The following is a 27,424-nucleotide window of genomic DNA, read 5'->3' as shown; positions in this document are numbered from 1 at the left end:
TTTTTTTTCGTGTTTGGAAATGAGCTGTTGAATTGAGGACACTTTGTACCTTTCTTAACGTGACTGTCTCCTAAATCTTATTGCTATTGTGAAGATAATGACAACAGATAGGCCTGTCTGCCCCAAGAGGAAAAGACATTTCAGAGAATGACGCAACTTCATCGCAAAAGTCTCAGAGCACTCAGGACTGCATCTTCCCAGTATGTTAATCACAGTACTGGATGGTACCAGGCACTACCCTTCTAAAATTAAAGGTTTCCCAAATTTAGCAAAGAATAATTACTAAAGAAAATAAAGATAATGTTTCATGTCTTGGCTAGTAAAATGTACGGCAGGTCCATTGCCCCTTGTATGGAAATTTCAGCTCAAATCCAATACCTTCATGCCAATTATAACTCTGCATCATTAAAAACACACTGATATGAAATTCAGTATATTAAGACATGAGACCATTCAAAATCATCTTGGAATGAGAATTTCTTCCCATTTCCAATTCACTAACCCTACTATAATAAAACTGTGTTTATCAGTCCATCAGCCTGTTGGTCACCAAAACAGCAACATCACCAGTGACATATTTGGCCCCACATAGAAACACACAGTAATAAATTTTAAACAAGCATTCAGACACAGCTATTAAAACTTCAGTCTCACTAAACCATGAGTTCACACCCCTAAAATTAGCAAGCTACATGGCATGTAACCAGAGACAAAAAATTTCTTCTTAAAAATAGAAATTAGAGACTATTGCAACGTGCAAGGGATATTAATAATATGAACTTAACTCTGTTAAAATGTGACATTTTAAACCTATCTTACTAGGAAGTATACATATTAACTGTAGTCCTTTATTTTTCTACAATCAGACATAACTGTTATTTTAAAAACAAACTCAGACCAATATGAAGGTTCTGTTTTACACCTGAACTTACTTTCTACACTTTTAAATATGCAAATTCTAACCCAAGTCCTTGGTTAAGATTTCGGTTTCCATATTACCAACTTGTGTACAAGTTCTTTCAATCAGCATCTGCAATGATGGTATAAGGCTGAACAACCTTAGTTTTCTCATTGCTAGATAAAGACAAAGTGAGGGAAAGTTGCAAGAAAAGCTGTGTCTGCAGGAATGAGGTGCTGCAATCCCCTACATACCGTCAGTCACGGATATTAACTATATAGTTAGACTTGAGGAATGACAAGTATCAGACCCAAATTTCCATAACTCAGGCACTGATTTGAGCCTGTAGATAAAAGCTGCCTCCTTTCCCCCATTCTCTTCAAAATGCCTATTCAGGAATAGAAAAAGCAATTATGTACTGAAGATTATGGGGCACATTCTGAAAAGAAGACATTACAGTTTGGGGAAATCACTGACTGAACATGCTGCAGAAGCACTTACAAGGGGAACTAATGTATTCTTACTCTGAAGATTGCAACAGAGGAAATTAGAAGATCATCATAAAGATTGAAGTTTCAAAGTAATTAGTACACAGTATCATCAGTCTTTGGAAGGCCAGGATTTATGGGAGTTATGTATTTTCTCAGGCACCCTCTAGTTTGTACATCTGTTCGAGTCATTGAGTACAAATTCTATACTTGCTCTAACAGAACAGCAGTACCCAAGACTGTTTTTTCACCTCAAACTGGAGCCGTCCTCACCCTTCTGCCCCTGCCACTGTGTTATACAGGTTCCTTTTTCAGTCACACCCACTTTACAAAATGAACATGGCATCACTGATCCTTTCCAGTGTCTAGGTATAAAGTAGTCTCATATAAACAACATGTACAGGCGACATTGAAAACTTACCACATTGCACTTCTTGCCAAGATGTGAAGACTGACTGCATCTGCTCAAACACTAGATAACTTTATATGCTAGTCCTATTAAACTAAATTCCTGCTCCTTAGGAAGGGTTCATTTTAATTGGCAAAACTTGCCAAACAGCATACCAAAAAGGTATACCGAGGTCTGACAGACATATGAGGAATAGTAAGTTGTATAATATCATTACATCTTCTGCTGGATGTTAGACAAGGCCAAGGTGAATGCCTTAAACCAAGAGAAAAATGTACTGGAAATAACGTTTATGTCAAACCCAAAGTGGTACCATATATACATGAAGAAACAAGTTCAATCACACTTTCCAATTCCATCTTGCTGAAAGAATTTTTTTTTCTCTCCCATCAGCCACACCTATAAGAAGACACTAGAAATACTCTGTGCCTGTGTGCTCCCAGTCCCTATCACTTGTCTCTTTTAGTCGACCTGCTGACACACTGTAAGTTCCTTTCATCGATGACATTATGACAAACAGCATCGGCAGAAAGCCTAATCCTGCACCACTGAAATTTCCCAGTGTTGCTACCAAGTTTCCCAAGAGCAGGACTCATCTGATGGGAATGCCCTGGTAATAATGGTCTTCTCTGCCTGCAGCCTCAAGTCCACCACAAGACAACACATGGGAAGTCAGTACCAGCCTAATTCCAATTCAAGGCATCACTAACGTATAAGACATAGCCAAACACCATTATCAGAAGGGGAATGGTGCTAGCAGAAGTAGAAAAGAGCCTTGCAGATATACAGAAGCAATCTTTTACTTACTTGCAGTAGTGATAAGGTAAACCAAGTCACACATTGGTATTTTTTCACTTTTCTGCCTTTATAAAGAAAAGACCAACCAGAAACAAACACCACACAATCCTGCAACTCTTCCACAACTTAATGCTGGCTTAACAACATGGCAAAAAATAATGCATTTCTGTACAGCACTCTATAATAATCATAACTGAGCCAAAACAGAGAGAAGAGGGGAAAGGAAAGGTAACGTCTTGTACTGCCAAATTTCTGAGCAACCAGCAACCAATGGTTTCTATGCATAATGGCAAAGCTGGCAAAAGACAGAGATTTTTTTTTTTTTTTTAAAGTTTTCCTAAAACAGTACAGTTATGCCTAAGTGAAGATTCAGTAATATTAACAAAGCACAGGACAAGAGGTAGAGCCAGAAAAGCATTTTGCTTGTCTGCCTAATAAAAGCAACTTTAAGTCTCACTCAAGAGTAAGGTCGATTTGGCACAGATGTCTAGATATTTGGTACATACATCTAATTCTAAAATGCAAGAAGGAGGGTGAAACTTGCATCTTTTTTGCAGTGCCTGCAATATCCATGGCTACACAGCTATTTAGAATGGAGTTGAATCTCACCCTGCTTCAGATGCTCACCTGTATGTGTTTTAATTTAAGCTTCTAAGCTTCTAGTAAATCAACAGATCAGACAGATCCCCTGCAAGAGGTGTACCCCTCTTAGCTACAGAGGGTGCCCTACGCATCTACTGTAATAGCAGATGCCCAATTTCGAGTAGTTAAACAAGACTTAAACAATTTTGCAAGGAAGAAGCACTTGTGACAATCTTAAAATACGCCCCATGTGGAAAGCAGGAACATGCATCCACTACATATTTTTGGATCTACACAAAGAAGTCAGAGGTTTACTCGTTGTTTGGGGTTTCTTAAGTTTGTTCTGAGGGCTAATGGTTCTGAAAAACGTATCCTCCACACTATATATCCCCTCTCCTGTGCACAATGGGATCACCTTCTCTTCAGAGAGGTTAAATTACTCCTATCATTACACAAGGGCTGCAAGCTGCCTAAGTAGCCTAAGGCACTGTTGACATGGGTTCAGGCTAACACTGTCACTGCTGCTTTAGACTTAATTTCAAAGCATAGATACTCTTCCAGCAAATCACTGAACTTCAACTTTCTCTGACATTAACTGCCACACTGTGTGATGGCACAGAGCACTTCTACTTGACTGTGAAGTCCAAACAAGAATAACTGAAACAAGGGCTTGGCTATTTGTTTCAAAACACAAGTGGGTGTATCTTCATTGCAAGAGTTCTTTCTCAAAATTCAAGAGCAGTTTGCATACATACTATAGTATAATATGCATATTCACTAGTAAATTAGAAACCCCACCTAAAGTCTGCATGAAAAGTGGCAACATAGACCAAAATATTTCGTGAATCATTTTGTAAGCTGCTGCATTCTTAGTCCAGCTTCCCAAAACTAAGAGAGTATTGTAGCTTCTGGCATCAACAAATCACAAACAAAAGCTTGACACCAAGTTTTACGAATGTCACTAGAGATTCCACTTGATCACTTTCAGATTAAGCTTTGTCAGTTCATATCTTATTCCTTCTCCTGAATATTTACCTGCAAACCAAGACTTTCCAGTTCCTTGGTAAAGAGAGAGAAAAGTTCCTTGGAGGCAAAAAAACCCCAACAAACCAAAAACCAGGCAGAAATGAAAGGTGCATCTTCTTTTCTTTTTTTTTTTTCTACATTAAATTTATATTGCAAGACACAACAATGCACCTTGGGTGGAAATCCACAGGAAACCAGCTTCATAAACAAGAGAAATAAAAGATTTGGTCAACAGGCTCTCCCTATGCACTAGAGAAAACCCAGCACAGGATTTAACAATAGAAAGACGCAATACAGTGGCCGAATAAGGCACTCCTCCTTTGCCAGAAGCACTAAGCATCTAGCTCTTACAGACAGCAATGTCCCTTGATGCTCACCAAGACAAATTTTTTAGAACCACTTCCATACAGTTTATGGGAGCAAGACATACAAGGGCCAACATGGACAGCTTTGGAATTTCTTCATATACCTACTGGCAAACAGGACAAACTCTCAATTATCAAAGATCCTTCCCTCAGGTCTTATTAAGAAATACTTCCACACTCTCTCATTCCCCAGCCTTCCCATGCCTCTGGTACAAAGGTCTACCTAATCTAATACACTTGTAGAGGACAGAAAGAACATAATTCTTGCACAGATACAAGCATCATCACAAGCAGGTCCTGCTGGACATCAGAAGGGCCTAAATGACACCCATTGCATGAATTCATCTGTGAAGAAAGGGTTCTACTGCCTACTGGTTCTACTTCACAATAAACTGAGCAGGACAACATCTTAAGAATATGGCAAACTCACTGTCAACCTTCTGGATGTATTTTAGCACAACAGGAGCCTGGCAGCCACTGAATCAGTCTGGTGCCGCTTACCACCTGGCTTTCAAAGAGATTCCTAAGAATATGCCTTTAACTCTTATCATAGGAGCAGGTTGTCATCCTTCTTTTGTTCATCAAGACTGAAATTGTGTAATTTGCTCCAAAAAAGGACTGGCTACATGTGACAATGTAACCAGATTTCTTCCTTAAGATACAGGAAGAAGGAGAAATGGACAAAGATAACCACTTTTTCCTGGACATAAGGGACGAAAGGAATCAGAAATCTGATGACAGAAAAAGATACTTCACTGATCTGGCAGGAAATACGAAGAACAACCATGACATAGAATTGTGTTACTCCTGCCAAAATTTCTAGTAAACCAAAGATTCATAACATAGTAAGAGCCACACGCCCCCATATTATGCGCATGCATTAGTAACTGGAGTAATACTAGGTACTGAAGCATTTTATTTTCAAATCAACTGTGTGGAGTCAAGAAGGGAAACAAGAAAATTACTCCTCACCCCTGGCTTAAATTTTTAGGCTGATTCTACACAAACATAGTTTTTCACACTTGTTTCAATATATCACAGATTCTTCTTAGTGGTTTAAGTACAAACAACAAAAAAGCTGCATATATAATTCTCTAAGTGCAGTCCAGTTTATTTTAGCAGACCAAAGAAAATCCACAGGCATGTGACACAGGATGCATCTTCTTTATAGCCCAGTGTATCACATCATTACTGGCAAACAGTAGAACCAAGGCAGATATGAGAAGAAAGAGTTCCAGAAGTTGACATTTAACAAAGCTTTCCTTCAACAAAATGCTCTAACAAAAAGGCCTGTCATGGAAGCAATGCACATTTCTTGCTTTCACAGTCACAGTGTTATTACCTTTTCTTCCTTTGTTTTTGTTTGGGTTTTTTTTTAAACCTGTGTCTGCCCCCAACACCGAGAAGCATTTCTCCTGATCCCTATTTTTCAGATTTGAATGCATGTTTCCTCTAGACTTATGTAAGAAAATGATAATACAGAATTGCAATATGTTGACACTGGTATGACACTACTGACATTGGCAATTCACTGTCCACGTAGAGCACAAATATCAAACTGTGAATTCAAAGGCTCCAGACCAGTACATTCAAGATTTACTGTAGATAAAATCTGATGTCTCAAGCATCTGCAACATTTAGACACTTCTCGCTCCCAAAAAGAGATAGAGAGTGGGAATGACTTCATGATTCCATTCTGGGCAGACCATGTGAAATCCCAGCCCTAATCCTCTTTCCAACATGTCTCCCTACTATTTTTGCTATTGCCCTGACCATGCCCAAAAGCTGCTGAGAGCTACCCACACACTTCCCCTGCCCCTCAGTCCTGGGACACAGAGTAAGAAAGCTTGGTACCCTTCCCAGTGCAGAACCTGTAAGCACAGTATGACCACAGTGGGGCTGAAGGAGCCCCATGCTGGGGTGCTGTCAATGCATTTAGACACAAGACAGCTCTGAGCAGCTTTGGGAAAGCTGGCAGGGTGAAGGTGGCAAGCTGTAATGCTACACACTGGAGGAGAAGCTGTGAATGAGTGCATCGTCAGAAGTCATCTTTGGCCCTCCTCAATTAAGAGTTCCTCACACCTGATCTTGGCAACTCTGACTCAACAAGATCTGTTCATTTAGTTTTTCTAACACTAAATGTGTCTTTGAGACTAGTACTGGGTTTGATTCTACCCTGTTTCAAAGCTTCCACCTTTCCTTGCAGCTATCTGCACCTTTCAACCAATGCTTCTTGTCCACTATAATCCAAACCACAGTCAGTGACCACCTGAGTCAGACAAACCACCATCTCCCATTTGATTTCAATTTATCTCCTATGATGGGAGGGTGAGGCAGGAAATCTCCAGAATTCCTTCACACACTTATAGTACAGTATGTTACTATGCTGTATTGCCCTGAATTAGAAAAATGTTAAGTGTCAGTCCTAATTGGTCTGTCAGTTTGGTCTTTGGGTGTCGCTCACCTGTACAGACATGCTGGTATAAAGCAGCACATTTTCTGCATATTTATATAATTTTGCATTTGACCAATTAATTATTAATTATAATTTCTGTACTGCATGTGCTGGAATAACTTGGAATGAAAGCAGTGAATGCTGTAAAACCAGAGAAACTTGCTAACATCAACTTGCCCTAACAAGGCTCCTCTTCCTGTCACAGGAATTCTTGCAGTGTAGCACTGAAAGCCCACTCAGAAATTCACTTAGATTTAAAAAATAATGATCTACAGACCCCAAAGTACTGACTCCTCATATTTGCAGTAAACTAAATTATTTGCAGTGGTGTTAGGCAATATCAGGTTATTCTTAAGAATGGAGGACTTTACCAGCTCCGTGCAATGCTTTGTCTCACCTTATAAATCAACACCTCCTGCGCATATAAGCTGACTCCAGACCCCATCACAGTCTTCCCTGTCTTTAAAACATCAGCTTCCACCACAATGCTTCATCTTCAGCCCAAAAACCTTGTCTTAAACACAGGATTAGCAAGTCAATAGATAACATTTAATGTTTGAGAAGCCAGTGGTGTAGTATCTTGCAAACAGAGTTGCCTTTTTGAAAGCCATAGTCCTATTAGCTTCAACAAAAATCACACCACATACATAATCAGAGCATTTAAATGTTGCAATCCTTAGATACTGGCTGCTCTTTTCATCACAACCTTCGCCGGGAAACTAAACAGATTTCCATACATTTTTAGCAAACCCTCTACAACCCTCTCTGCATTTATTTATAAAACAAAACAAAGATGAAAACCCAACTACACTATCCTGGTTTAAGCTAGATGAGACTATAATATGAACTGGAAGAAACATCTACTGCCATCCTGTAAAGTACACTTAATATGTATCCATCTCAGATTTGTTCCATAGGCCACTGATGTCTATCAAAAGTTTCCAATGGATTCAGCACCACTCGGATCACATATTAGCTCAATAACACAGCGTTAAATTCTTTGCATCCCCATGTAACTTCTTCAATCCAGGGCTATTGAAACAAAAGCTTATAAAGGAAGGTAATTTACTAAACCCTACACAAATAGGTAAGCCAAGGAAAACATGCCTACTACAGTAAAGACTATCCAAGAAGTATTTAGAATTGATGCCAAATATTTTATGTCAAAGGTCCATGAAAGCACACCACAGTCTCAGTGTGCAATACAGATGAACTAAGAAAATATTAGTAGCAGTGGTTTCTGTAACTTTTGCCCTCTGGATTTTTATCTAGTTGCAACACCTATACAGAACAATAATGAAGCAGGCCAGCTCTCCATATTACGCTTTTCTGGATTTTTTTTTATTTGAAGGGAAAAAGCCTCATTTGTTTTCATTTTCTTCCTTCTACAGTAACAGCATTACAGCTCGCAATTCGTAGACGGCCTCATACCTCAGCCGGCAGAAACATCCCTCCAATCTCATCTTCGTCCCTAAATTAAAGCTTACATTAGGTATGATGATAAAAGAACCTGCCTCAGAAGAGTTCTCACATGCTGAGTGTCTGAAAAAAGGTTAGCTGCACAGCTACAAGCCATCCCGGTCGCATACCAGGTTCCATATGTCAGGGCTTTAGAACAGCAGGTTTATTTTTGACGTTGCATACTAACCCTTTGCTCTTCCTTCAGACTAAGGGAAGAGCAGAAAACTTTCAATAGTAAAGATATTTCCAGCCTTCAGCAATAGCACAAATGCTGTTCAGTGAAGTTTCTCTGTCTGGATACATAAATGAAAAGCAAGAATTATGTTCCACCATTGCCCAACACTACATAGAAACTCAACTCCCACACAGGTCTTTCCCAAACCACACTCACTGGGGGAGCGACGACGAAAGCTGCACACTTGCTAATGGAGCCCAAACAACTAAAACCTGTCAACAAGCAGTGGCATCTTTTTAGCCTGGACAATGTTAGACATCAAATCCAGCCAAAACATTAAAAGGTTCAACCTGTATGCAGACATGGTTCCAGGTGGTGCATAGCTAAAGCCCTGCCTGTAGAGGTGATGGCAATAAATAAGCAAGCTACAGACCTAGAGCTGTTGGCATTGCCCTACAGCACCACTGGCAGCCTGACAAAAGGACAATTACTTGTCCTTCAAAAAGAAAGCAAACCAGAAGATTGGCCATTTTCCCCCATAACTTTTTTTTTTTAAATGTACCTAACATTTGAAAGGTGACAATAGATGCCCCCAGTGCTGCAACCACTACTATGAACTGCAATAAGGATGAATCAAAAAGCACAGCAACAGAAGGGAGACACTATACAATCTTTTATACTGACACAAATTTTCCAAGTGGTGACCAAGAACTATGAAAGGTCTAAGTACAAAACTTCCAAATGTGAAAGTTGGCTTAACCTTGAAAGTGACATGCATTCCCACCTCTACTTCCAGTTTAAAACTATCTTCCTAGGTTGGAAGGGAGAAGATTGGGAGAAAATACAACTTTTACGGCATATAACTTGAGGTTTGCCTTACAGGACCAGGGGAGCACAGCAATACTGTACTAAGGTGTACAGCAAAAAAAAAATCCCCTCTTTCTTTCATTTGGAAACAAAAAATTAGACCTGTCATTGACCTTTAGCTTTTAGAGGTATTTAATCCCAAAATTCCAAGTACACACACACACAAAAAAAACCCCAAAACAACAAAAAACTCACAAACCAAAAAAAACATACCAGCTTCATAAACTCTGTAACATTCCTTTCTGGCACTAACAAAAAAAATAAAGAAGCTACAGTTCTATAAACAGTTCTACAGTGACCAAATAAACAAATTATGATTACTGTTTAACATGAACAAACCAGGGTTTTCTTCAGTTCTAACCAGTTAATCTGCCTTTTTTGGGTTCACATTACAATTGTGGCTTCCCTCTCTTATTCCCAATACTCCTGCATCATACAGCCTACTCTGACAGGTTTCACACATTTCTAGATACTCCGTGGATTTAAAACCAATGCTTGGAGGTCTTAACAATATTGCGTCTCCTCAAGCGATCTTCATCACACGTCAAAACATGAGGGAACTGCGGGAAAAGTGTGCAAAGTTCTTCAAGCTCAGAAAATATGGAGGTTTAGTTACAAGTCACAAAATCCCAGAACATGTATTTCTTCTACAGTGATTTTTGCATTTAAAGGAACACCAGGAGATTAGATTTCCCTTTCTCTTAAAACTATGGGTGGGGCAGGTTTTTGTTTTGGCTGGGGTTGTTTGTTTTTCTTTTGTTTTTTAATCCTTCTAGGTCCCTTTATGTTATTTCCTCCAAAAGTACTAAAGATTTTAAGAAATAAAGGGAATCCAAGGACAGATGATGAAAGTGATTAGAGGCTTAGAAAGACTTCCATATGAGAAGAGATTATTAGAAAGGCTGCCGTGCTCATAGACAAGATGAATGGTAGGGATCATAAGAGAGACATGGAAAATGAGAAGAGACATTCCACAGAATGTTTTTCCATCACTAGAAACCAAGTGGAATCCTGTATTCTTTTGTAACATAAGCCTGTTTTGCGTGTATGCACGATCACATACGAATCACTTCATCCACAACACACTGATCCTATTGCTACTCTCACTAAGATTGAAAGCACAAGACTGAAATTAAGATTCTAGGTTTGTTAATAAAAACGACACATCTGTCCTAGGTAAAGGGGGGTGTGTGTAAATAAAGGAAGAATACTACTCTTCCAAATATAAGTCTATCACTAACAAGAGAAAGTTCTCAATAGGCTCCTATGTGTGAGAAATTACGTAATTAGAATTTCCTGCATCTCTCTAAAGCATCTGGTACTTGTTAAAAGCAGGATATATCACTGCAGACTTCTGACGGGATGCAATAAAGGAACTCATGTGTTTTAGAAATGCATTCTTCTCTTACAAAGCCACACATATAATCATGATGAAATGCAGAGGTTTCGTGTTCTGTAAGAGATAAGAGATCAAGAGTCAAGAGCAATGCCCTGATGAGCAGCAAGAAAAATTCGTGTACACAGGTTTCTAAGGCCTAAGTAGGACAACCTGGTGAGCATTCAGAGATGACAGCTTCAACACAGCCTTGCAATGCAGTTCCTGACACAGTGCTTTAAAAGCAAAAGCCAATGCAATGAGGCATAAGCTTGCATAGCCAAGGTAGTCCAAGCATCGGGAATGTTACTACTGCAATTGCACAGACCTCTGCATGGACTTACTGCCCAAGAAGCACAGTGTAGCCAGAATCTCAGCACCTCCAGTCTCCCACAGTGCTCACTGCAAAAACAACACCCTTAAGAAAGCACCATGATGCTCTTTAGCTCTCCTACAAGCTAAGTTCCAGCAAGAACATGGTGCTGTGGTGACATGGGGCATGCAGCTGGTGCACGACAGCTAAAACTGCAGCTCTTGTTCCCAAATCTTGTCCTTATTTATCAACATTTGCGCAGCTGCACTGGCCACGTTGATTCTACCTGTGCCATCTCACTGAGCTGCAGACATCAGGTTCATTGGAGAATTGTTAGCAGAACCCAGGATATCTTATCACAGAATTGTAGGGGTTGGAAGGGACCTTGAGAGATCATTGGGTCCAACCCCCAAATACTTCAAATGGCCTCACAGAAGAGGGTATTGAAGAGACCTGTTGCCTTACACTGAAGGAGCTTATTATAAAATCCTTGTCCCCTCAGATTCTGTCGTTTCCAAACTCAGAAGGCTGCATTCATAGTAAGTTCACGTGGCACTTCTGCAAACTGATAGCAAGGTGATGCCTTCCTCTCATACATACGGCTGCAAGTTTGGAACAGTCATCTTGCCTGTCCATAGAGAAGGCTTGACTTTCTTTTACGAAAAATCCTTAGATGAGATTGAAAGGCACAGGCAGTAACCTATGGAGGTGAAGAAATCCTTCAAAACCTGTCCACCCAAAAACTGGACTAATTAGCCTGTATTATACAGACTACGAGATCCAACAACTGCTTCGACATCATTATTTCCCCCAGGCTTTATTAAATGTATTTCATCCTACTTACTAGGCACTGTCCCTATTGTGCTGACAAAACCAGCTACAATACTTTCTTTGCACAAGCAAGTCTTCCTAGTTTGTTCAGCTTCTCTGAGCATCCTCTCATCAGCCCTGTATTGCTTTACTCCATGAATGTTTGGGAACAGCAGCTTTAACTCCAGCTGCTCTGATGCTTTTTATTCAGCCTCTTAGGAGAAAAAACCAGCATCCTGCTTTCCTACATAATACCACCAGTTGTTGCTGCTCCAGTACCTGACCATTTCCATTCATTCCCCTGGTTAAAGCAGTAACAGGAGCATTGAAGTTATCCAGACAACTTACCCAGGAAAAATTCCTGTTTGTCTAGAATAAGCTCAAATAGATTTAATACAAACTCTTGTCATCATCATCTAGAATGCACAACCTGCTGCTACCGCCTCTAGCAATTATATTACAAGTTCTGCGATATCTGACTACTCATAAAGCCTAAATCCTAAAGCAGAACTCTACAAATTTGTTAAGAATTATATTTCCAGTCCTCAGGGTTGCAGGAAGGGAAGGAGAGGCTAGTGCTGATGAAAAGAACCTCAAAATTAGACAAAAGCACAATGCTTTCTTTAAATTCTCTTAAGCATGAGGGGTTATTTTAGTTTTGAATACACGAGTACAACATGCAACGCTAAATGTTACCCATGTTACCTTATGCTTTTAAGCAGATCAGCTAGAGACCGAGGCTTCAGACTTAACTCTTAAGCAAACTAAAAGCCATCCTTGAAGGTATCTAACTTTCTTCCATGGCCATATTAAGCTAGGTAGTGCATTATTCTTACAGCAAGAACAACAAAGAAAAACTACTTAGCTTAACTTGCAAAGAGAAGAATGGAGGAAATAACATATTTTTTTAAACTAGATTATGACTAGTACATGGCAGTATACAGGGTTACCTATTTTTAAAACATTTCATTACATGGCAACAAACTGAAGCACACCATCTCCTTTCCAGCACTGTCAATTAACAGGCTAGAGGGATGGAAAGAAAAGCCGATGTGCAGTACAAGAAAAACAAAATAAAGTAAACCCCAAGACCTACCTCACCCCCAAACCAGTCTTCTTTCATAAATAGCTAATCCCTACACTTCAAACTGGAGAGCTCATGTTTTGACACCTGCAGGATCTCATCTTAGCATAGAAAACAGAATTTCTGCTGCTAACCCAAATCAGCTAGACCAACCTTTTTCTTCAGGTCTTTCAGCAGTGCATAGGAAGAAAAAGACATTTGCTTTCCACCTCTCTGAGCTGAGAATTTCAGTAAGAATTCGAGATCCGTGCATCAACTAGAGAACCAACTGCCTTCATAAGTGTTCATCACAAAGCCTACTAAATATATGAAAGGTTCACAAGCGCTGCCTATACATGGTTATCATATATATCCCATAATATCACATACCATGGATACACAGTATATCCTTATTTCACCTCTAGCATACACAGGTAGAGCTTTTCAGTCTATCCCCAACCCTGTCACAGCCCTCTCCTGAGTAACTCCAGGAAGGGAACTGTAATCACTCTCTGCTGCTAGATCCAATCACCTGATCCAGTTTATTAAAGAGAGACCTTGAGAAACAAGACCAAAACCAGCTACCCACCAGTGAGATCTAGACGCAGAGTCACCTCATTAAATCATCAGCGCTGTTGACTTTAGTGAGTAAGTTCGCTATTACTCTCACCTCCAACTAGTTTCTGTTGTTGGACATACCCACAACAACAGTTTCTGTTAAGCAAACAACCAGCCTGTTTTCATTTTCCTACACCAAACAGCATTTAGAGCACGAAGGAACCAGAGATTAAAAACTTCCCTTTAGACCAACAATGTAACAAACGCCGAGTCCTCCTGAGGTAGGTGCAGCAGGTGAGTGGTCGCCTCTCAAAGCTCAGCCACTCAAACCCACCTGGCAGCCCCTCCAACCTCACCTCCCCGGGCCGTCCTCTCCCACAGGTTACCCCGACAAGCCCTTTTTCCCGTGCTCTCACCCGCGTCTTGCGGCGCCGATGCCGCTCCGGATCAGAGTACGTCCTATCCACGGCCAGCGCCGTGTCGCTGCCCGGCATGCTGCCCTCCTGCCGCCGCGCCGCCTCCTCTTTCGCCTCAGAGGTGCCCGCCAAAAGCCCGCGCGCGGGTAGGGGGTCCCCGTGTAACGGCCACCCAACCTCCAGCCCAACAGCTGCGGCTCTGAGGGGGCTGGCGGCTACCGCCGCGGCGCGGGAGGGACGGGCACGCCCGGAGGGGGCGTGCCCGCCCCTCCCGCACCGCGGCGGCAGCGGCTCCGCTTCTCCTCAGCCGGCACACCCGGATTAACCCCTCAGTGCTCCGCTTCCCGCCGTAAGGGAACAGTCGGGTCCTCAGTGGCTCCGGGCTGTAGTGTTCCCCCCCCCCGCCCCCACCCTCCTTCGGAAAAGGGAGGACGCCTGAGGGGAGCTGTGAGGGGGGAGGACAGACGGGACGCGAGCTTTAGCTAGAGGCCATAAACCGCTGGGGTTTTTCTGGTGTTTTGGGGTTGTTTTTTTTAAATTTTGAAGGCTGACGCTTCTGAATGTGCAGCAGGAGCCCGGACAGGGATGGTCCCTCAGAGGTATGGCTGGGCGGACAGATGACAGTCGATTCCTTCAGCTGGTTTGGTCCAGGCTTCTCGCTAAAGCTCCGGCTCCCGGAGGGAGTTACCACTCAGATAAACTCCAGCGGCCACCTCAACTTCCCTTAAAAGGAATCCAGAGCCTGCGGCTACAACAAAACCCCAACACACAAAACGCAGCACATCCTAAAGTCCAAAGGGGAAGTCCAAAGGGGAAAAGAAAGGAAGAAACCATAAGTACTAAGTATGTTGTTCATTCTGGGGCAAGCTCCCTTGTAAGGGTTTGTCTGGCACCCTGGACACTGCTGGCTGCTGCTGCTGGAAAACCCTTGATATCTAGAGGTTTCCAGAATAAATATTATTAAAAATCGGGGTCTGCATTTTCCGGGGTGGTCAGCAAAGCACAGCAACCAATTCAATCCCCATTTCTGCACGTTGCACAGAAGAGATGTGAATCTTTCCGTGTCCTAGCGCCGGGGAGCTTCAAACCATACCTGAGGAAACCTGGCTTTCCAGGGCATACATATGCTAATGCACTTAAATTCTTAAGAATGGAGCGGAGTTCCTGACCGGTGTTGGTGTTTATCTTCAGAATACCTATGCTGAGGAATGCACTTCAATCAGCAACACCTGACTCATCTTAAACTACTGAAAAGTGTAAGCAGAGTACTGGTTTTATAATCACTCATTAAGCTGTACAGGACATGTACTTTTTTTTTTCTTTTCTGGAATAAACAGAATGGTTAGGGTTACCACTTTTACCTCGTTACACAGAGTAAATCTGGAGTTCCTTCAGATTTCTGGAGTTCCTTCAGATTTACTCCCTTGCAACAGCAGCAGGACTTCACCTTTTAGGTACAGCTGTTAGAATGCTCATGTCACATTGCCTTTCCTCTCTAGTTAGAGACTGCAACATTCCCAAGGCATGTGCATATACAAGCACACATAAATCAGCACAGCTAACTATCCTAGGGGAGATTCGTAGCTTTTAAAAAAAATTTCCCTGATACCTTTGACATTTTTTTTACTGGACTCATACATTGTGAGGTAACACTACTGTCAGAGGTTAATTATCTGACACAAGGGCTTCCTCAGTTTTTTTATGTCATGAGGTCTTAAAAAATGAAAGACCTGAAATTCCAACGTAAAAATAAATCCTTGACCTCGCCTTGTTACCACGCATTTTATCTTCAACTCTAACACCATTTTTTTACAAAGTTATCCCAAGTTAAGTAGTGAGTGGGTTTACTAAGGGAAGTGTTATTTCCCCAACACAGTAATCAAAGTTACCAAACCAACACAGGATAGCTGCACACAGGTGATGACTTGCCATCCTTCCTGTACCTCTGAACGAGATAGCTGGAGTTGGAAGGCTGCCGGGAAAAAGCTTTCAAATGGGAACTGGATTTCTTGAGTCCTTTGGCTCAAAATGAAAGTTAATTCATGACTCAAAACATACCAGAGGGTGGGGAACTCTGGAGGTAAAGGTCAGTGAAAATTAAACAGGCAAATGTTGTGGGTTTGGGGTTTTCACTTAAGTCATAATTGCACATTTCCAAAGGGGTCTGTGCAGTTTCCAGCACCTAGGATGAAAGATCCTTGTTTCCTCAGAACCTTTCAGGAGTGTTTTTAAGCCTTGCCAGATGTAGTTGATCAAAGCACAGAGAGGGTAAGCAGTTGGAAAAAAGGTGCATAAAAGGCTTCAACTGCTTGGCACTTCACTAATGCAAGGTTTATTATAAATCATAGTTTATTCAAAAGTTTAAGAGTTTTATTTACATAATAGCAGCAGGCTAACCACAAAGCTGTGAAACTTCTCTTCAAGAGGAAGAGAGACAGGGATGTTGTAGTATCTATTTAGAGGTACATGATGTGTGGTTGGGCTCGGCAGTATTAACATACATACTAATAAATTTACAAAGAAAGCACTATCTCCTAATGTAACTTCTAAGAAGAGAGGATAAGATGGTTATTCTCACAAGAGACTGTTGCATTAGTCACACCTCCCAATCAAGCCTGTGGGCCTGTTTGCTTGGTCGCTGCCCTCAGCAGTAGCAGTTTCTGCCACGCACACCAGCAACAACAGCAGCGCAACTAGGAACAACTGCTGCCCACAGCAGCAAGTTATGGTGGAGCAGAAATAGCTGCTAGAGGAGAGACACCTGCCCCACAGGTCAGGAGAGCCCTTCCACAGAAGATGAATTGGGAGCTGTTCCATCTCAGCAGTCTCTGAAGGTGCCACACTTTGCAAATATCTCAATAGATTGCTCTTTTCATATGCTGGACTTAAATCAGCTGTGCCTTCATAATGAAAGTTCAGCATGTATCAAAATATGGTGCCCTGCAACTCTCTGGCCAAAGGCTGTTCTTCTCTCCCTTTATCTTCCCCCCTCACACATGTGCCCCTAGGTCCTCCCTGGCCTGTAGCAGGAGCAGAAAGACCGTTATCTGAGAGCACATTTGCACAACGCATTTCACTTCTTTGCTATTTTGCTAGGCCGAGCAAATGCCCCTCCTCTTGCACACACAGCTGTTTTGTTCAGCTCTCCTTCCCCATTCCAAAACAGGGTCATGACTCCCCAGACGTGGCAGAATACCGCACAGCACAGTACTTCTGACAGCCTCACCAGGTACTTCTCTCACTGCTATTTTCACAAGCCCACAGAGTTTGAATAAATGCTCTTCCCACACATTGCACCTATTCCAACCGTCAGCCCACTAAAGCAAATCCTTCCAGACATTGGCAGGAAAATGAGGCTGGACTCACAGTGACATCGATAGAAATGATAGCCCACAGAAGAATCCTCTCATCCTTTGTTCTTCTCACAAAGTATTTTTAAAATCAATTTCTATGGTTTAAATTAATGATAAAAGTGTTAAATCATACCAGACATCCATTGTGTCAATTTTAAAGCTCAAATACCTCAAAATCCCTTGCTGACAGCCCAGCTGTCCTTAGAGGCACAGAGTAATTTCATCCTTTTCCTCACTTCAGCATGCTGGCATGACCCACAGTGCTTAACTCTTGGTATTTACATTATTTTGCCCACCTTTTAAAGTGACCTTTTAAAAAACAATGCTAATTAGGAATGGAAGGCCTGGCTATGCTTAAGATTACTGTACAAGGGTGTCCACTGCTGTACTCAGCTTTCAGAGAGACCGTGTCGTGGTTTAGCCCAGGACAGACAGACATCCATAGTGGGTTTGTCTGCATTGCCCTGGTTTAGGAAATTCAAATCTCTGGAGGGGCAGCAGAGGCACTGCCCAAAGCATGCCTGTCAGGTGGAGCCTGAGTTTTCTGCAGATGTCTCCCGCCTCACTCTTCCCTGCAAACGTTGTGTCTTTGCTGTCTATTTACTGCTGCATGACCCTGTGCAGCAGACACAGCAGTCCCCCCACCTGTGTGCCATGAATTATCTATACTGACTTATGTAAGTGCCATTGAGGGAGGAGAAGCGGCAGCGGCGACAGTGGGATTACTTAGCAAAACCCAACTCCCACGCAATGTGATCCCACAGATGGGGTCATGCACACACACTGGGAAGTATCACAAGAAAGGAAACCTTTATGGAGGTGGAAGGCATGGAAATCCAATCAATAGGAGTCTGGCTTGAGGTTTGGCCCTGTTCTCTTTCTGGTTTTATTGTGAATCTGGATCTTGGCCACTTTAATTTACTTCTCTGTACTTTTACCACCACATTTGTAAAAAGAGACATCTTTCTTCTTGAGCTCTCCAGAGTCAAAAATGCTGTCATTAAATGTTGTGTTCTGATGTTGGTGGAAGAAATTAGACATACGGTGTCAAGTGGCTGCTTCAAAGGCACAGCCAGGAAGAAGGTGAAGGTCCCTTTTTCCACAATGGTAATATCTGTACTCTAAACAGGATTCTGGGTCCTCTTATAAGAGCTTTTAAGATGCCCTCCAAATCTTTTTCCAAAAGCTTGTAGCAACCAGCCTCCAGGGAAAAGGTCTATGTGATGACAGACTCTCAGTGCCATTTCTAAATCTGACGGCAAATGGGACAGGACTGAGTGACGTGGGTCTCGCAGCTATCTGTGAGCTCACCGCCACGGTTCTCAGTTTATCTGCCAAAGCATGAGCCTTTCACACCCACGGGAAAGGAGATACTCTGCTTGTCTGTACCCGGCACAAGCTACCAAAGGATCACACTGGCACTTACAGATTCCATTGCCAAGCTGTGACGTTCATCCAGAAGATGCTGATAAACATTCAGATGTCTAACTAAAATTTAAAATCAACTCCTCTACTCCCCTGTCCTCTCCTCATTAAGAAACGTTCCGTGTGCTTTCAGGATATAGCAGCCATGGACACTCTTCAAGCACCCATTTTCTACACAGGAAAAAAGTACATCATCGCAGACCAGTTTGGGTTGTGAGGGACACCAAAGTGCATCTAGTCCCAGCCCCCTGCCATGGGTAGGGACACCCTCCACTAGGCCAGGTTGCCCAAAGCCCCATCCAGCCTGGTCTTATACAGTGCCAGGGAGGGGCAGCCACGGCTTCTCTGGGAAGCCTGTACCAGGGCATCACCACCCTCACAGGGAGGAATTTCTTAATAATGTCTAATCAAAATCTCCCCTCTTCTAGTTGAAAGCCATTACCCCTTGTCCTGTCACTCCATGCCCTTGTAATCAGTCCCTCTCCAGCTTTCCCGTAGGCCCCTTTAGGTACTGGAAGGCTGCTATAAACCTCCAAAACTAAGACCGTCATTGTGTATTAATGAAATGCATTGTTAGGGGGTGAAGGATAGAGAAGCAACTGAAAAATTCCAGTTGAGGGTAACAGAAGTTCTGCTGCTTCTTCTTTTCCCTTGCCTACTATTCAGTGTCCCTTGCTGTGTGATGAGAGGCAATTTCCAGCCCTTTGCTTATTCTGGTGCATCCTAGGAAAATTCTGCGACATAATTGCTCACTGCACTGCTGAGTGACAGCAACAGCACAAACGGTACCTACAGAATGGCGGCAGTGTTTTGTATTTCCAGTGCTGTGAATAACAGCCACCTTTTTTAGCAGGCTTGAATGACAGCTCTTTCTCATACCCAAGAACCTGCCTGGAGCGCAGCTATTTACATTAAAGATGACCCATGTCGCTGAGGCAAGTACAGAATTCTCCCTCGGGCAATGTGAATGATCGTTGCTCATCAGCTTACAAATTTTCTTCTGCCTCACAGTATGTGATTTGGGGCCCTGCTGGGAGTAAGTGTTTCCAGGCTCTCTGTCCCGAATCATCCGCTTTGGTATTGCCAGGAGGTATGCAGGACCAACAGCTGCAGCCTGTTGGCACAGAAAGGTGTGCCCCATTCCAAAATACCAATGTGAAGCCAGCCAGCCTGACTCTCCTATTACTGCATATCCTGGTGGTCACATCAGCGAGACCTTGGAAATTAAAGCAACCAAGCCAAAGCCTCTAACTAGACATAGCCCACAGGCACAATAATTGTTCTCAGGATCTACCACCTCTATCCACTCCTCAGAGAAACACATACAGCACCCCTGAAGTAGTGCATAGCTGGGTAGCTGACATCTGAGCTCCTAAAGGCTCTGTACATGAGCTTTCACCCTACTGCCTTACGGCCAAAGCTGCGCAGACTTCCCAGCTCAGGTTCTGACTGATGGCTTCACACAGAGACTGTAGACTGTGCTGGACAGGAACCTGTCAATTTTATTTGTCTGTGAAGTGCACTGAACGACTGTGGCTCTGTATAAATTATGTCATGCTAAATGTGTGACATCAATTATTTCCGTATCAAGAGACAATGTCAAATACAGGATTAGGACTTCTCTGCCAGTCAACCAGAAAAAACAGATGGGTTAGGAGAGGACAGAAACATTAATGATTATACAAGTCAACCTACACCTCTTCCTGGTGAGTGCTGCTACAATGCAGCAGCCCTCTGGGTTTCACTACGGAGGCTTCCTACAGAGATGTAAGTTACAGGGACATGAAGCTTGACTGCCTTCATCCCTGTCAAAGCCGACCACCTACAACTCACCTAACTGTGGTTCTGCTAAATCAATTCAATGCAATATGAAAGCTTTCCTTTAAAAGCACATGAACTGGGAAACGTGTTAAGTCGCTTATCTGGTGGGTTAACCGGGTGTTACTAAAAGCCATTAGATAAATATGGTTAAGAGCCCGTTTAAGATAAGCATAAGAAACCCAGAAAGCTTCTCCCAGTTTACCTCTCAATCTGCCAGACCTAAGCGTATGACATTCAGCTCTGATTTGGGTGACAGGGACTTGAAAGATTAACATCAACTAAGCAGAAAAGCCCAAATGCCACTATGTTTAATTGGCATAAATTTTCACAAGTATTTTACAGGCAGAAAAAACCCCACCAAGCCCACAGCATAGCACAGCCATTTGCAGTAGGCTTAGTAAATATGTATCAACCATCATTTATAAGTATCAAGTAATACAGTCCCTTTGCTCATCTAAATACAGTAACTTTTCAAGGAGCAGGTTCTGGGTTATCACTATGTATTGCTATAGAATTCTTCAGGATTTCCCTGAGGAAAAGGACTTGAGGGTATTTGTGGATGAGAAGCTGGACATGAGCCACCAAAGTGCATCTGCAGCCCAGAAGGCCAACCACATCTTTGGCTGCACCAAAAGCAGTGTGGCCAGCAGACCAAGAGAGGTGGTTCTGCCCCTCTACTCTGCTCTGGTGAGACCTCAGTTGGAATACTGTGCCCAGCTTTGGAGCCCTCAGCACAAGGAGGACATGGACCTGTTGGAGCACATCCAGAGCAGGGCCACAAAAATGACCAAATGGCTGGAGCACCTCTCCTACGAAGACAGGCTGAGAGAGTTGGGCTTGTTCAGTGTGGAGAAGAGAAGGTTCTGGGGGGACCTTATAGCGGCCTTCCAGTACCTGAAAGGTGCCAGTAGGAAAGCTGGGAAAAGCTGTTCACAGGGGCATGGAGCAGTAGAACAAGGGGTAATGGTTTTAAACTAGAAAAGGGGAGATTTAGGTAGGATATTAAGAAAAAATTCTTCAATATGAGGGTGGCAAATCACTGGAACATGTTGCCCAGAGAGGTGGTTGGAGGCCCCTTCCCTGGAGATATTCAAGGTCAGGCTTGATGGGGCTCTGAGCAACCTTTATCACCTATTGCTACATATTGTGCAGCAAATCCACTCACTGCCAACGTCCCAAAGATAGGTGCAGAACTTTGTAACTTCCTGCACGGAAGTGAGCATTGTTAACAACATCAAACGCCGCTATGCACACATTCCTGGATCAGAACTACACAACCGTGACTCCAGGAGTCACCATTTAGATTGGAATTTAGATTTAGTGTGTTTAGACATGCACCTAGCTAAGCATGGAGGCAAGTGATAAGATATAACATGATTCCTATTTTTAACCATCCCGACAGTGTCAGATGCTTCAGAAAAGTCTCTGAGAAAAAACAGGTTTTTAAGCGGAAAAAAGTAAATCAGAATATTTAACATATGTTGATACTCATCCTCTTGGGCATTTTAAAATCACAAACTTATTAGCTAATATTCATTAAGAAATTTTGGGGACCATTTTGGAAATATTGAAGTCTTCTGCTTTGCTCTTACACAGCCAGTGAAGTATGAGATGTCATAAAAGTACATTTTTTTTATCCCCGGGACCCAAGTTTTAGCTGGAATGTATAAGCAGCAGCCCATTTTGCAATGTATTTGGTAACTGTAGCAACACAAGTTTGAGTGTTAGCATTTCAGGGGAGTTTCCCCCTGAAATTCTATGAATGGAGAGTGTTAGAGCATGAGATCACTAGAAAATACAACAGTGGAGATACAATATTTGAGAATTAAGGAAAAGCCCCAACTATTCTGCTCTATAGGAATATAATTTTCTGGAATAAAATTAATAACTCATTTCCCCAGTATAATTGTAACTGAGCTTTTCTTAGTAAAGTTATATCAGTAAAGGGTAGGATTGCTTTTTCTTTTAGCTTCGTAACCAATACAGCTACGCTGAAAAAAGCATTTAGATGTAAAGCAACAGAAGTGTAGAGAACCTCAGTGTCCACGGATGCCTGATGGCACAAGCAGAAAACACACTGCAGCAGCCAGGCAGCTCTGTTTGGAAGAAACCAAAACCCCTCTGCCCTTCCAGCCCCCACCATGTACACAGCTTCAGCCCTGCTCAAGACCTGCTAAACCTCAAGCGTCACTGAAAGATGAAGCTGTCCATCTTCCTGTCTAAAAAACCCAACAGCTTTGGCAGCAGGGTTTGGGTTGGTCTGATCTGGAAGGTCAGCAACTAATTGCCTCTGCTCAAGCTCCCCATTTCTTTTTTGTAAGCAGCTCAGAGCAACAGTTTCACAGATGTCAGACAGATTTTTCAAGCCCACTATAAAGGCATCACATTATCAAGGAGAATCTCCCTGACATGCCTACAAATCAAAACAGAGGAAAAAACCTGCAATAATTATAGGCTTTGTTCTTTTACAATGGTCCCTCAAATTCATTTGTGTTTGTGTGTGCCTCTCACACACATGCACAGCCTCATAAAAAAAAATATTTGAAGTATTATAAGGGGAGAAATTGAATGTTCCAGCTTTCCCATCCTCCTAATAAAGATTAATTGTGAAACACTTGTAATTAGGAGTCTCAGTAGGAAGCACTGGAACAATATACGAACTCTCATAGCGACGCACCATCTCAAATAGTAACATGGTATATATATTGTAAGAAATGAGGAGTCCTAGTGACCAGGTTTATAACAGTTATGAGAACATAACGCAGCTGAGGGGAAGCAGCATTACATAAATCAAGGCAAATCCTGCCGAAACAAGTGGTATCACAAAGACATAGGACAGGAAGGGAAAGTGCCAACCTTGCAGCTCACTCTGGTGCTCACCGATACCATTAGGAAGCAAAACCTCAGGAAAACCTTGCATTTCCTTCAACAAAAGATCGCCTCTTTTCCTAAACCATGCATCTTCTAGCTTTTAAAACATCACAAACCTTTAACTGAAAACTTAACAGGAAAAAAGCTCTTACAAAAGGGCTGTGGCTTTCTTCCTACTGATTTTTCCTTTCACGAGTTTTCATGGCACTAACCTACCATTTTCCAGCAGTCCTGTCCTGCGCCGCTGACGCTCTAGGCATGCCTTGAGGTTTGGCTTAAGCTGAAAGGCACCGTTCTGCCTTGGCTGGCAAACGAAGCTGCTCCAGGCACATACCTGTAGCTCTGCTGTAACTGCACAGAGAGTGATAGTGAGCCGCTCTCTATATATTGCCCAGGTAAAGAACGATCCCAGCTCCAGGTGGAGCCTCCCTACAGCACAGCCACAGGCTGACATCAGCAGCCTTGAAACTTCCAGTACAGGAAGATAATCGGAGGCCCCAGGGCCATAAACATAAATGGCCAGGTACTGATACCAACCTAGAAGCAGCCAGTGAAAGCTGCCCACAGCAGTAACACAGGCAGAGGAGTACTTATGCTGTGTACGTAAACTGCACCAGAACTCAGTGGCTGCTTGGATCTCATGGCTTCAGAGGTAGTACACAGAACTGGTGACAGGTAGCCTGTAATGCTACATGTGTTTGTATTAGCAGGTCAAAGAGATGTACCTTTAATGCCTATGCTTGGTCTAGTATCTTAATGTCCTGGCTTCAGCTGGGATAGAGTTAATTTTTCTTACTAGTAGCTTTTATAGTGCTGTGTTTTGGATTGAGGCTGAGAATAGTGTTGATAACACACTAATATTTTAATTGTTGCTCAGCAGTCAAGGTCTGCTCAGTTTCCCACACTGCCCTGCCAACAAGTGGGTGGTGCCCAAGAAGCTGGGAGGTGACACAGTCAGGAGAGCTCACCCAAACTGGCCAGAGGGATATTCCATACCATATGACGTCATGGTCCGTGTATACCTGGGGGAGATGGCTGGGAGGCAGCATGGTTGAGGAACTGGCTGAGCACTGGATGCCAGTGGTGAGTGCTTGTGCTGTGCATGGCTGCTTTTGTTTATTAGTATTACTATGACTCTCTTCATTTTCTGTCCTATTAAACTGTCTTTATCTCAACCCACAAGTTTTTTCTTCTTCTCAATTCTCTCCCCCATCCCTCCGAGGAAGGGAGGAAGTGAGCAAAGGGCTGTATGGTTGTTGTGGCTGCCTGCCAGGTTAAACTACAACACTTAACCTTGAGTCTGGGTTGTAATTTGGATGCAGCAATGGTGAGCTGCTCAGAGAGCCGATCCAGGTGAAAACTACCTCTGTCAAAACAAAATAAATCATTAGATTGCAAAAATATGTACTTATGAGTTTTATTAGCTCCCTCATCTGACTGGCTGCGTAGCTCCTCAAGCTGTAGTGTTCACTCAGGAAAGCGGACAGGGAATCATGCCTGAGGGCAGAAGAGAGAACCTAGCCCAAGTCAGAGGTATGAACTAAAGTTGATCATGCAATCACATTCTTAATTACCAAGGGTTTAATTGTGTCATAGTATGTTGGGTACATTTGTATCCAAAGGCTCTTAACACTGTGGATCTTTCTAAAGGTTAATTATCCCTGTGAAAGATAGAGTGAGGGTACAGTCAAATGTTAAGCCATCTAACATTTATGGAAAACTCTAAAAGCACAGACACACCAAAATGAACTATTAAACCTTTGAAATGAACTATTTTCTCATTTTCTAATGGAACTTTAATAATAGCATGATTCATCCCAGCTTTGGAAAAATAACAAACAGCTTCATCCAAGCAAAAACTTAGTGGGAAGCTTCAGAGGGAATCTTCTGGTGAGGTTGAGATCAGCAATTATGTGAGTATCATAATAGCAGCTGCTGAAATCATGATGAGGTAAAGATGAAAACTAACAGGACTGCCTGAAGGACCAAGAATAATGCAAATGTGGCATTAGAACATCTGTGGAGATAAAGCACCTGAGATATACAAACATATCTGTTTTGCTAGAAAAGGGAAAAATAAATAAGTGCTCCAGCAGGCACATCTCTAAGAATGTGTCATCTCCAGGGGAGGTTTCACAAAATCTGTATAAACTTTCCTCTTGGTACTGACAATGAAATTTCCTTTAATTATCTGTTCTTCATCTGGTCAGTCCCCCAAACCATATTGTATTTATTTTTCTGAGGCATCCAATAGTAAGAAATAAGGGGGCAACCGTGAACAGTGATGCAGAAAAGAAGTAGATAAGCTTAACTCCATCAGCAGGGAATTCTTGTATTCCTCTGGAGTGAATGGAGAAAGGCAGCAGAATAAACATTTAAAAGTTAAACCATATCCCTAAGCATGTAAATAGCTTGAAGTGAATTCTTACGAGGAGAATAAAAACAAGCAAATGTCTAGTAATTGCTCTCAAGGAGAGTTCTTCAGCCCCTCTGAAAAATCTCACAGCAATTTTAAACCAGAAGAGATTAACAGACCCCCAAATCAGCAGGTTTCCACCCTCCCCCCACAAGGTGTGTTTTCTATTTATGGATAATTTCTTATTTCCTCTTCACAAGCACAGAGCTGAGCTCCCTGCAGCTTGTTCGCATTGCCACAATCCTCCTTTTTGCCTCGATTCCCTCAAAACCTCTTGACACAGCCCCCTTATTTCCTTCTCTCTAACTTCTTGATCTACACCCATACAAATGTGCACAGGTAAAGGAGCACAGGAGCGCTTCCCTCTCCCCCAGTTTTCCAACATTCCACAGCAGCCTCCGATGACACTTCCAGCAAACAAACCCCTGCTATTTCCACCATGTCCTTGTGCCTCCCTGTAATCTCAGGATGGAAAACTTCGAGGTTCAAAAATATACAGCTCAAGATGCCTTCTCCTGGTTCATTAGGGATTCTAGAGCCATGCATATGTATAAAAACACATTATTAATGTATGCCTCCCCAGTGCTTACAGCAGTTTATAGGCAGAGCGAGCAGCTCACACGCAGCACTGTGCGTGCGGTGCGCACGGGGAACAACCACATCGTGTCTTCTTGACTTGTCTGACAAAAGCTTGAGCAGCTGCCAACTGGGCACTGTGTTGGGTGGAGAGTAAATGGTAAAACAGGCAAGAAAGTTTCTTTCAAGAAAGGTTTTGTTCCAGTCTTGATATGGTCTTTTTACCCCAAGAAGAAAAAAATAAGTGGATTTGTTCTGCATGTTACAAGTTGATCAGAGGGGTTTCCATGTTGATTTTAGTAATTAAAATGTTCTGAAATAATGACAAACCTCTTGACTTCTGTAAACATTCCCAATTTTCAACTGCTGAGGACCCTCCCAAATCTCTTCCATTACTCCCAAAGGGGGTTAGTTCAATAAATTGTGGTCAGCCACTAAAGTAGGGGAAAAAAATCCATCCTGTAACTGGAACAAGCAAGTTCTTCTCATGTTCTGCAGAACCATTCAAATAAGATGCAGCATCAGTGGCTGTATTTTACTACAGCCCTGCTGTAGATGTGCAATGACATCCTGCTTTCAGCCACCAGTAAATCTGAAATTCATCTCACCACAAATTCTGTGCCGCTTGGATACCTTTGAATGTCTGATGTGGAGCCCTCAGTCACACTCAAGTGTGTGTGTGTTTAGCTATTTCAAGCTAGAGGTTACGTACATAAATGATCTTTACACACACAAATACATGTATTTACTGATAACTATATAAACACATGTAAAAGAAAGAACATGCAGTAGCATGTTTTCTTGAGTCACAAGTATGAGATGATGTATGAACACTGCTGGGCTGCAAGCTAGCAGGAGCACTTCCACCACGACAGTGTCTCAGGAGGAGGGAAGCAATACATA

General features: G+C 42.4%; 1 protein-coding gene across 2 annotated transcripts in view; it reads right to left on the bottom strand.

The window, feature by feature from the left end:
* TMCC3 (transmembrane and coiled-coil domain family 3) overlaps positions 1-27,424 on the bottom strand; it is a 141,695-nt gene that overhangs the window by 29,708 nt on the left and 84,563 nt on the right. The window contains exon 1 of one of the 2 annotated variants that reach the window (XM_084269540.1): positions 14,060-14,147. The exons of the other annotated variant lie outside the window; for it this stretch is intronic. Coding sequence (XP_084125666.1) covers positions 14,060-14,137 — 78 coding nt within the window. The 5' untranslated portion in view covers positions 14,138-14,147. Of the gene's footprint in view, positions 1-14,059; positions 14,148-27,424 lie in introns of those variants that run through there. 2 annotated transcript variants of the gene reach the window in all.

The sequence above is a fragment of the Gallinula chloropus genome (genome assembly GCF_964237585.1).
Source record: "Gallinula chloropus genome assembly, chromosome: 1".
Taxonomy (NCBI): Eukaryota; Metazoa; Chordata; class Aves; order Gruiformes; family Rallidae; genus Gallinula; species Gallinula chloropus.
The sequence above is the reverse complement of the archived record's forward strand: the minus strand, read 5'-3'. Positions and strand labels throughout refer to the sequence as shown.